The sequence below is a fragment of the Dictyostelium purpureum genome (assembly GCF_000190715.1).
Source record: "Dictyostelium purpureum unplaced genomic scaffold DICPUscaffold_61, whole genome shotgun sequence".
Classification (NCBI taxonomy): Eukaryota; Evosea; class Eumycetozoa; order Dictyosteliales; family Dictyosteliaceae; genus Dictyostelium; species Dictyostelium purpureum.
Genome location: NW_003519398.1, coordinates 92150 through 104030, shown reverse-complemented (window position 1 = coordinate 104030; position 11881 = coordinate 92150). Strand labels below are relative to the sequence as shown.

Here is an 11881-nt window from a genome sequence, read left to right as displayed (position 1 = left end):
AAATTTGATAAAAAAAAAATTAAATTAATTTAATTTATTTATTTATTTGATTATTTATTTATTTATTTATTTATTTATTTATTTATTTATTTATTTATTTTATATAAAAAACTTTATAGTCATGTTGAGAACTTTCTTTTTATTATTTTTTTATAATTTAATTTTTATTTATTTTAATTTTAATTTTAATTTTTATTTTTATTGAATATATAAAATTATATAAAATAACCATCACTTTAAATCATCCTATTTGTTTAATAATATGATGGGTATATATAAGAACAAAAAAAATTATAAAATAATAAATAATTATATTAATTAGTATTACATTTCTATAACTATATAATAATATCACTGAAAAAAAAAAAACACGACAAATTTTTGTGATGATTATTTATTTATAAATTTTTTTCTGATTTAATATAATGAATTAATAAATTTTTATTTTTTTTAATTAAATTTACTGAATAATATATATTTTATCCTAAAGTAAGAGATAGTATTTTTAAAAAAAAAAAAAAACAAATAAATACAAATATTTTTTAAATTCCTTTTATTTTTTTAAATTTAATTTTTTTTTATTAAATTATAAAAATATAAAATTAAAATTAAAAATGGTAAATTTGAAATTGAAATTATAATCCCATTGGAATAAAGATGAGGTACTTGATAATAGGGTTGAATTTAAAATTAAATAAAGTTACTTTACTTTGGATTATTTTTTCGCAGATGATAATTTTCTGGAATCATGCTTTTATAGAAAGTTGCACAGAAATGTCATCAAAACTATATAAAAGGGCTCGAAGATTTATCTGATGCCATAAAAAGAAATATTAGCGTAATTAAATCTTTAAAAAAAAAGGAAGATTGATGCTTATGTTTAAAATTTTTTTTTGTTAAAAATTTTTTTAAATTTTTCTAAATTTTTTTAATTTTTTATTTTTATATTAAAATTTAAAAATGGAGGGCAAAATAAATAATATTGTTAATATTTTAGCAGATAATATAATAAAGGAATACAATGGGAGTAAAAAAGATAGTAAATTTTTAGTGTCATTATCAGGACCACCAGGAGTAGGTAAAAGTACAATTTCAGAAAAACTAGTAGAAGAATTAAATAATAGATTATCAGATGACAAAAACAATAATAATAATAATAATAATAATAATAATAATAATAATAATAATAATAATATTGCAGCTATTGTAACAATGGATGGATATCATTTAGATAATAACATTTTAATTAAGAGAAATCTATTGCCCAGAAAGGGTTCACCACCAACTTTTGACTGTTTAGGGTTTTTAAATATTTTAGAAAGATTAAAGACCAATGATCAAGATGATGATATTTTCATACCAACATTCGATAGAGCCTTAGATAAATCAATTAATGCTTCATCTTTTATTAATAATAATAATAAACTATTAATTGTAGAAGGTAAGTAGTTTTTTAGTTATATAAAAAAAAATTTTTATAATATTTTACTTGTATAAATAAAAAGTAAATAGAAAATAAAATTGTAAAAAGTTTGTATATTGTTCTTGTTTAATTATTATTATTAGATTGTCTCTTAATCTTTAACATTTTCTTATATAGTATTTGTTTTTATTTTTTGTCATTTTTATAAAATTTTTTTTTTTTTGTAAAATTGAATGTGGTAGTGAAAAATTTATTATAAATATTTTTTTTATACTCTCTTTTTTTTATTTAATTTTTTACTAATTTCTCCCCTTTTTTTCATTTTATTCTAAATCTAATCAAATCTTTTATCTAGGAAACTATTTATTATTAAACGAAAAGTTATGGTGTAAATTAAAAGATTTATTTAACTATTCAATCTTCATAAATGCAAATATGGGCGATTTAGAGCAAAGACTCATAAAAAGATGGATAGATCATGATTATGATCTCGAGTCGGCCACCAAGAAAGCTCTTAATAACGATATACCAAATGCAAAGTTAGTATTAGAAAATTCAAATTTACAAAATGTATTTGTAATAGAAAATAATAATTAACATTACATTATAAACTACATAAAAAAAAATAAATAAAAAAAATAAAAAATTTAATCATAACATAAACTACTAATTTTTAAAACAGTTTTTTTTTTTTTTTTTTTTTTTTTTTTTTTTTTTTACCCAAAAAAATTTTTTTTTAATTTTAAAACATTTTCCTAAACAAAATTCTTTTAAATTAAAATTTGCTTAGGACCCAAAAAAAAAAATTTTAAAGAAAACCCTTTGGAAAAATTTGGAAAAATGGATTTTTTAAAACCCCCCCCCCTTTAGCGGAATTTAAAAAAAAAAAAGGGGGTATTTTATTAAAAAAAAAAAAAAAATTAAATTCCCTATCATCATGATGATTATTATTTTTTATATATAATAAACTAAATATGAAAAATTAAAAAAAAAAAAAAAACTAAATTACTATTACTACCATTTTTAACTACTACTAATAATTGCAATATTTTATCAATATAGCCAAATCATTGAAATCACATTATAATATTAACTGAAACTTTTATGGTTAAGAGATAAAACATGAATTTTATTTTTTTACACTGCTCCATTCAATAAAGATAGTGATAGTATTAAACGAAATTTCAGTCATCACACAAAAAACTATTAACACTTTAAACAATTATAAAAAAAACCTCTCAATGTAACAATAATTATTAAGGTATTGTTGTCATATAGTTTTAATAAATTATATCATCACACCTAAAAAAAAAAATTTTAACACATTAAACAATTATAAAAAATATAACCCCTCAATTTAACTCACAATAATAAATTATTTTTTAGTTCATCCCCTATTTTGTTTTTAAATTATTATATCTCAATTTTTTTTTTTTTAACAAAACACACCCACACCCCACGCCCACATAAAAAATACAATAAAATAATTACTTACACATCAACATACTACCGCCACCATATAATAGTAACTATTATTTTTTTTTATTTTTTTTTATTTTATTTTCAAGTTTCTCCTCAAACATAATTTTATTTAGTCGTGTGTTAAAAAATAGTGGTGTGTTTAAATAAATATATTCACTCCCCAATTTAAATTGATAATTTAATTTAAACCACTAATGTTTTAACCTATCCCCCAATTTATATGAGAAATAATATTAAAAAACGAATTATAATAAAATTTTTTATTATAACAATAATATGTAAAAGTATGAGTGAAATTCCAAAAAAAATATATTTTGTTACTGATTGAATTTTTTATTATCTTTTATGAGTTTGACAATAATGAATTTCTATCTGATCGATAATGTATATAAAAAGAATGTTAAAAGAAATTTTTTTACATATATGTATGGGGGTATAAAAAATAAAAATAGAAATAAAATAAATATTATTTTTTAACAATATAAAATAAAATTGAACACAAAAATATTCAAAACCCCACTACCATATATTCAGCCAGTTTATATATTAATATATAAAAAGTTTAAATGCTTTATACTTTATAAATTTTTTTTATGAATTAATAAAGAAAGTAGTGTGTTGTAATGATAAGAGAGAGTGTGGGTAATATATATATTTGATTTTTTATTTTATTGTTATAATTTTATTTTTTTGTGGTGGTAAAATTGTTGTTGTTATTATTATTATTATTGTTGTTAATGTTTTGATAACCTGTTAGCTCATATTATGATTTAAATTATAAATGGTGTTAATTAAAATATGCAAATATAGTACACATAAATGTACAATTAATATATAAATAATTAAAACTGTAATAGTTTAAACTATTATTGGAAATCATTTCAATATTAATTATAATACAGTCGGGTTATATTTTATTTAATTTTTTTAAATTTTTAATTTTGATTTATTTTTTTAAATTTGATTGTTTTGGTTTTAATATAAATATATTTTTTTTTTTTTTATAATTTCATCAAATCAATATTTATTAAAAGATTAAAAACAATAGTTTTTTCTTTACACTTTTAAAACTTTAAATTTATTTATTTAAATTTAATAATATTAAAAGAAAAAAAAAAGAATTATAATAATATTTATTTTATTTTAATTATTTTATTTACTTAATTTATTTATATTAATAAAAAAAAAACTAAAAAAAAAAAAAAAAAAAACATAATAATAATAAAAACCAAAACAATGATAAAAAATATAATATTTTTATTGTTCATTTTTACAATTTTATTTACTTTTGGTAAGTTAAATTAATTATTTTATGAAAAAAAAAAAAAAAAAAAAAAAAATTTAATTTTTTTTTTTTAAAAATTCTTAAAATCATTTATTAACCTTTTTTTATTTATAAAAATAGTAAAAACTGACACTGATGGTGGCTTAATGTGTGGTTGTGATGATGACTGTAAAGGAGCAAATAAATGTCAAACTGGTAAATGCTTATTAGGTTTCTGTTCTTATATTCCAATTTCGTGTGATGATGGAAATCCATGTAGTAAAGATAGTTGCGATTGTGATAAAGGTTGCCAACATGAATATGTAAACTGTGATGATAAAAATGCATGTACCCTTGATGAATGTACCGGAACTGGCTGTTGTCATACCCCAATTTCTTGTGATGATAAAAACCCATGTACCGTAGATTCATGTAATAACTCCACTGGCTGTGTAAATACCCCAATTTCTTGTGATGATAATAATGCCTGTACCTTTGATTCATGTGGTCCAAAAGGATGTATCCATACCCCAAAAGCATGTAACGATAATAATGCTTGTACCGTAGACTCTTGCTCAAACTCCACTGGTTGCTGCTTCACTCCACTTTCATGTGATGATAATAATCCATGTACCGTAGATTCATGTAACAATTCAACTGGTTGTTGCAACACACCAATTTCTTGTGACGATAACAACAAATGTACCTTTGATTCATGTGGTCCAAAAGGTTGTGTCCATTCCCCAATTTCTTGTGATGATAATAACCCATGCACCATTGACTCATGTTCAAACTCCACTGGCTGTTGCAATACCCCAATCTCTTGTGATGATAACAATGCTTGTACTGCTGACTCATGTGGTCCAAAAGGATGTATCCATACCCCAATCCCATGTAACGATAATAATGCCTGTACTGTAGACTCATGTTCAAATTCAACTGGTTGCTGCTTCACCCCACTTTCATGTGATGATAATAATCCATGTACCGTAGATTCATGTAACAATTCAACTGGTTGTTGCAATACTCCACTCAACTGTGATGATAATAATGCCTGTACTGCTGACTCTTGTGGACCAAAAGGTTGTGTAAATTCTAAATTATCATGTGACGATAATAACCCTTGTACTGCTGACTCTTGTAATCCAAAGACCGGTTGTGAAAATACCCCAATTTCTTGTGATGATCATAATGCCTGTACCTTTGATTCATGTGGACTAAAAGGTTGTGTCCATACCCAAATTTCTTGTGATGATAATAATCCATGTACTGTAGATTCATGTTCAAACTCTACTGGTTGTTGTAACACACCACTCAACTGTGATGATAATAATCCATGCACTGCCGACTCCTGTGGACCAAAAGGTTGTGTTAATACCCCAATCTCTTGTGATGATAACAATGCTTGTACTGCTGACTCATGTGGTCCAAAAGGTTGCGTTCATACTCCAATAGCATGTGATGATAAAAATGCCTGTACTGTAGACTCATGCTCAAACTCCACTGGTTGCTGCTTCACTCCACTTTCATGTGATGATAATAATCCATGTACCGTAGATTCATGTAACAATTCAACTGGTTGTTGCAATACTCCACTCAACTGTGATGATAATAATGCCTGTACTGCTGACTCTTGTGGACCAAAAGGTTGTGTAAATACCAAAATCACATGTAATGATAATAATGCCTGTACTGTAGATACCTGCTCAGAAAAAACTGGTTGCCGTTTCACTCCACTTTCATGTGATGATAATAATCCATGTACTGTAGATTCATGTTCAAACTCAACTGGTTGTTGCAATACCCCAATCTCATGTGATGATAATAACCCCTGTACAATTGACTCATGTGGTCCAAAAGGTTGTGTCCATATTGCAATGTCCTGTGATGATAATAATGCTTGTACTGTAGATTCATGCTCAAATTCAACTGGCTGTTGCCATACCCCACTTAGCTGTGATGATAATAATCCATGCACTGTCGACTCATGTTCAAATTCAACTGGCTGTTGCAATACTCCAATTTCTTGTGATGATAATAACAAATGTACTGCTGACTCTTGTGGACCAAAAGGTTGTGTAAATACTAAACTATCATGTGATGATAATAATCCATGTACTGTTGACTCTTGTAATCCAAAGACTGGTTGCGAAAATACCCCAATAGCCTGTGATGATAATAACAAATGTACTGCTGACTCCTGTGGACCAACTGGTTGTTGCTTCACACCAATTTCATGTGATGATAATAACCCATGCACCTTTGACTCCTGTTCAAACAAAACCGGATGTGTCAACACCCCAATTACCTGTGATGATAACAACGCCTGTACAAAAGATTCATGTGGTCCAAAAGGCTGTGTTTACGCCCCATTATCCTGCGACGATAACAATCCATGCACTTTAGATTCATGTAATAATAAGACCGGCTGTTGCAACACCCCACTCAATTGTGATGATAACAATCCATGTACTGCCGATTCTTGTGGTCCAAAAGGTTGTATTAATACCCCAATTACCTGTGATGATAACAATGCTTGTACCAAAGATTCTTGTGGTCCAAAAGGATGTATCTTTACTCAAATTTCTTGTGATGACAGCAACCCATGCACCATTGATACCTGTAACAATAGAACCGGTTGTTGCAACGAACAATTAAATTGTGATGATGGTGATATGTGTACATTTGACTCATGTGGTCCAAAAGGCTGCACTCATACCAAACTTAACTGCGATGATAACAATCCATGTACCTCTGATTCATGTGTTCCAGGTAAAGGTTGTGTAAATAAAGCAATAACATGCGACGCACCAAAAGATAAATGTTCAATCTCAACATGTGTTCCAGGTAAAGGCTGTGTAGTTTCTAAAATGGATTGTGATGATGGAAACCCATGTGTAAGTTTTATAATTTAAAATCTAAAATCTTAACGTTTTTATTTTATACTAATATGTTTATTAATATTAATCAGACTGATGATTCATGTGAAGTAGATTGTGATACCAATAAACCAAAATGCATTCATAAAGAAACAAGATGTTCAAAACCAAAAGATAAATGCTCAATTAACGAATGTAGCATCACTGACGGTAAATGTATTTCAAAACCATTAAACTGTTCTGATAATAATGCTTGTACCAAAGATTCATGTAAAGGAGATTGTGGTTGTACTTATGAAAAGATTAAATGTCCAGATGATGGTAACAAATGTACAGTATCAGGTTGTGACCCAGTAACTGGATGTTTCTCAAAACGTAAGTTTAATTATATTTTAATGATTATTTATTTTTATTTATATATTAACTAATTTTTTTTTAATAATATAGCAATATGTTGTGACGATAATAATCCATGTACAATTGATACCTGTGATCCAAAGACTGGTTGTTGTAATAAACCAATTAACTGTGATGATGGTGACTCCAAAACATTTGACTACTGTAGCCTTCTTACTGGTAAATGTGTAAATCAAAAAATTGGTGGTGGTTGCAAATCTGGAAAGTGTAACTAAAACGTCAGTTTAAAAGATTCTTTATTTATATTTATATAACAAAAAAAAAAAAAAAAAAAAAACAATATTTTAAATTAAAATACCTTTAAAATAAAACATTTAAATATTTAAATATTTTAATATTTAACATTATTAATTAAATCAATAACTCTTTTTTATTTTATATTATTTTCAAATAAAGTTTTTGGAATTGATTTTTGTTCGATATTAATAGTCTCCTCTTCCTCCTCTTCTTCTTCATCATCTAAATTTATTTCATCATCGTTTTTAATTATTTTATTATATTGAATAGGTTGTGATGGTTGTGGCTGTGGTTGTGGCTGTGGCTGTGGTTGTGATTGTGTTTGATTTGCTGCTATTGGGTGTTGTACTGGTTTATTTGCTTGAGATTTAGTATCGCCTATTTGTTCTTTATTATTTAGTTTATTTAATAATAATTGTGTTGGAGAAATTAAAAGAGCTTTATTTTGAACTGAACGACGAATTCTAAGCATTTCTTTAAATGTTTCTTCATTACCGTGAGCCTTTTCAAACTCACTCCAAGTTGTCCAAAAGGTAAGTGAGGTTCTTGGATCTGAAAATTCTGAACCATGAATATAAATTGAACGAGCACGATCTATTTCACCATACTTTCTTTCCATATCGGCAAATTTAAGACACATGTCACGAGCAAACTCATCTGGTAAATTTTCAATAGCTTTGGTAAATACCTCTCTAGTTTGATTGACACCAAAGAACTCTGAAGCACGATGAATATATAAGAGATACATTTTGTATTTATCTTCTGGGGCAACTGATCTTGATGCACGATCATAAACGGCCATTGAATGACGAGCTAAACCATATTGCTCTTCGAAATTTGCATACATTAAATAAAATATAATTGACTCCTTGGCTGGTACTTTTGATAAAACCTGTTCGAAAAGGTCTCTTGTACGCTCTAACTTCATTCCACCATATCTTTTAATAAATTTTGTTAAGTATGATATCCAAATATCATGAACGTGTGGGAATGGAAATAGTGATATACCTTGTTCGAAAGCTTTAAACATATCTTCGAAATATTTGTTATCCTCCAAATACCTTGTGAAATTTAAAATGATTTGTGGTGAAACAACTTTTAATTGAATCATCTTTTCATATATTGACTTTGTGCTGTGGAAAGTTCCAAATGATTCCTCTAAATCTACATAAAAACTCCATAATTTAATTGATTTATATAATTTTTTTTGAACTGGTTCATTTTCTGTAATAGTATACTGTTTTTTTGGTGAAACTGTTCCTCTTTTTAAAATATCGAGTGCTTTTTCGAAATTCCTGTAATATAAAATAAAAATAAAATTTTTAATTAATATTTAAATCGTTTTTTTTATATATAAAAAATAAAGATAACTTACTTTAATCTTAACTCCATTTCTGCATAGTCACAGTATAAAGAAGATAAGTCGTCAACAGTTTTAAAATTGACCTTTAATGAACTTTCAAAAATTAAACGAGCTTGAGATATTTTATTATTTGATTCATAGAAATGAGCAAATGATGAATAGATATTTGATAATTTTCCTTTGACATTTTGTGGATCGATTGTTTTAATAGCATCACTATAAGTTTCGACAATCATTTTAGCATTGAATACTGGTTCTGTATAAAGCTTAACTCTTTTTTGCCACTCCATAACATTATTTGGGTTTTGTTTTAATAAGACACTATTGAGTAATAAAGGTTGACGATTGATTAAAGATTCGTAACGCTCGACCATCATATCAAATTCTAAAATATTATCATCACTTGGATCGTCTTCTAATAATTCCTGCTTTGCTGTTAATAATGAATCTTCAAACTGAGTATATGATTCCCAAACAAAACTAAAGTCACGGGCTGTACTAACTGAATTTAATGCCTCCTCAAAAACATCTCTTGCCTTTTCAAACTGTGCCAATTGAATGTAATACTCTGCTAATGATGACCATAATTTACCAACTTGATCAGTGAACTTATTGATACCGCTTCTAATGATAGCATCGACTTTAATACCCTTAATATCTTTTGGATGTGATGAAAGTATGTCACAAAGTTGTAACCAAATATCATGCTTGGTTTTACCTTTAATTGATTTAAATTTGTGATCATCCAATACCTTGATTAATTGATTTACAACCTCTTGCCATTCTGAAATCTTTATTAAATAATCTATATACTCTTCAACTTTTTCTGGTTGGACCTTTAAATAACGTTTATAAACTCTAATACATGTTAATGGTGGTACTGTTTTTTTTGATATAAATTTAGTGTATAAATTCCAAATTCTATAATGTTGGGTAATTGGTAATGCTATTAATGCTCTGTCAAATGTTTTTCTAGTTTTTGTAATTTTTTCTTGACCAATTAAAAATTCGCAATATTCTAACCAAATTCTTGGCATCTAAATTAAAATTTTAAAAATATTAATATAATTGTATATTGATATATTATGTATAAATAATGACTATATATAATGATTTGTAAAGAATTTTATTTTATTATACTATTGTGAAATAACCCTAAATAAATTAAACTTACCTTATCTAAAAATACTAATGATCTTTCATATAAATTATTTACGGATTCATATGAGCTATCTAAAATACATTTTCCTCTAACAGCCAAAGTTCTTTCACGTAAATATTGATGCCATATCTTGTAACTTCTAGGTAATTCTCTAATTGCTCTTTCATAAATATAATTTCTTTCTTTTTGTGGTGATGCTTGTTTTGATTCTAAATATCTTAACCAACTATTTACTGATAATGGATTTTTTGATACATCCTCTTCATAAGGTATATCGTCAATGCTTGGTTTAACTATAAATTCCTCATCAACAACATTTAAATTCTTCATATCATTAATTAATGGCATGATAATAATAATTTGGTCTATAATTTAAAAATAAAAAAAATGAAATAAAAAAATTTAAAAAAAAATGAAATAAAAAAAAATTAAAAAAAAAAAGTAAAAAAAAAATAAAAAAAATAAAAAAGGAAGTGATATATTTGATGAATTTTTAGCAATAGTTAAATTTATCTCTTTTTTTCATTCTAAAAAAAGAAATTTAAATAATAAAAAAAATCACAAAAAAAATAAAAACAATAAAATAAAAAAATATATAAAAAAAAACATAAAAATATAAAAATATACGAAATATATGATCATAATGAAGAGATAAAACGATTTAATAAATTTTTGAATTTTTTTAAATAAACCTAAATTTCTCTTCCTATAATACCTATATTCATATCCTCTTTTTTTTTTCTTTTCTAAAAATAATAATAACCCTAAATTACATGTTTTTTTCCCTTTAAATTTATATTATTTTACTATTTATACTAATTTATTTATAAGGATTTTCTGACGTGACCGGCAGCTTTTTGGGCAACAGCTTTTTTGTGGGCGGCTCTGTTGGCAATGTTGACTAATTTCTTAACTTCACCTGAAACTTTTCTGTTGAGTTGACGTCTGGCGAGGGCAGATTTGAAACGTTCAAAGTCAGTTTGGTTGAGTTTGGTGGCTTTGGCAACAGTTTTTTTGACAACAGTGAGGGCAGCAACTTTGTTTTGGAGATCAGCAGCTTTGATGGCGGCATTTAAAGTGTTAATTCTGGCACCTCTTTGGATGTTAACTTTTAATGGAGTTAAGTTGATCCATTTTAAGTTGATGATGTGACGTTCGACACCATTGTGTGGACCAGCAACTAAAGCCTATTTTATAGAAAAAAAAAAAAACATTAATCCTCTATCCATACAAGTTTTGAGTGTATTATGTGTATTGAGTGTTTTTATGCCAATCCAAAAAGATAAATCATTAATCCAACATAATCCACCTTATCTTTGTTTATTTTCCAATAATCTTTGGATATATCTATTTTTTGAGATAGTTGATATAATTGATGTAATAATGTTTTGATTCATACTCTGTTTTGATCTAAGACATCAAGGATGATGGCTGTTTTGTTGATGTGTTGACCATAGTTGATGATGACAACTCTGCCAATTTCGACGAAGAGGGTGAACTTTGAAACAAACATTATTTATCTATTTGTTGGTGAGGTACGTTAACAGAAAAAAAAAAACTATGGTCAAAACTTTTTTTTTTTTCGCATGCGCTTGCGTTTTTTTTGACTATGAAAATTTTTATATGTAAAAATATTTTTTTAATTTTTTTAAAA

The 11881-nt window shown here is 26.0% G+C and overlaps 3 protein-coding genes across 3 annotated transcripts; 2 read left to right on the top strand and 1 right to left on the bottom strand.

The window, feature by feature from the left end:
- Positions 1–960: 960 nt before the first annotated feature.
- Positions 961–2497, top strand: DICPUDRAFT_150069 (uncharacterized protein; the record flags this gene model as incomplete). Its single annotated transcript, XM_003286080.1, has 3 exons — positions 961–1441; positions 1779–1993; positions 2486–2497. The coding sequence occupies 3 exons, from the start codon at positions 961–963 to the stop codon at positions 2495–2497; spliced, it is 708 nt and encodes a 235-aa protein (XP_003286128.1).
- Positions 2498–3926: 1429 nt separating this feature from the next.
- Positions 3927–7823, top strand: DICPUDRAFT_97284 (uncharacterized protein). Its single transcript, XM_003286079.1, has 4 exons — positions 3927–4196; positions 4311–7066; positions 7141–7423; positions 7496–7823. The coding sequence occupies exons 1-4, from the start codon at positions 4142–4144 to the stop codon at positions 7678–7680; spliced, it is 3279 nt and encodes a 1092-aa protein (XP_003286127.1). The 5' UTR covers positions 3927–4141; the 3' UTR covers positions 7681–7823.
- DICPUDRAFT_97283 (uncharacterized protein) lies at positions 7812–11760 on the bottom strand. The gene is made up of 5 exons (XM_003286057.1): positions 11627–11760; positions 11075–11414; positions 10240–10592; positions 9078–10102; positions 7812–8997 (listed from the first exon to the last, which is right to left on the bottom strand). The coding sequence occupies exons 1-5, from the start codon at positions 11738–11740 to the stop codon at positions 7836–7838; spliced, it is 2994 nt and encodes a 997-aa protein (XP_003286105.1). The 5' UTR covers positions 11741–11760; the 3' UTR covers positions 7812–7835.
- Between the last annotated feature and the right edge of the window lie 121 nt (positions 11761–11881).

Excerpts from the sequence above, each read along its gene's own strand:
- DICPUDRAFT_97284 (XM_003286079.1), top strand. The coding sequence starts at position 4,142 with ATGATAAAAAATATAATATTTTTATTGTTCATTTTTACAATTTTATTT. Across the intron at positions 7,067-7,140 it reads GTGATGATGGAAACCCATGT|ACTGATGATTCATGTGAAGT; the intron begins GTAAGTTTTATA and ends AATATTAATCAG. Across the intron at positions 7,424-7,495 it reads AACTGGATGTTTCTCAAAAC|CAATATGTTGTGACGATAAT; the intron begins GTAAGTTTAATT and ends TTAATAATATAG.
- DICPUDRAFT_97283 (XM_003286057.1), bottom strand. The coding sequence starts at position 11,740 with ATGTTTGTTTCAAAGTTCACCCTCTTCGTCGAAATTGGCAGAGTTGTC. Across the intron at positions 11,415-11,626 it reads ATGTCTTAGATCAAAACAGA|GCTTTAGTTGCTGGTCCACA; the intron begins GTATGAATCAAA and ends TCTATAAAATAG. Across the intron at positions 10,103-10,239 it reads CATTAGTATTTTTAGATAAG|ATGCCAAGAATTTGGTTAGA; the intron begins GTAAGTTTAATT and ends ATTTTAATTTAG.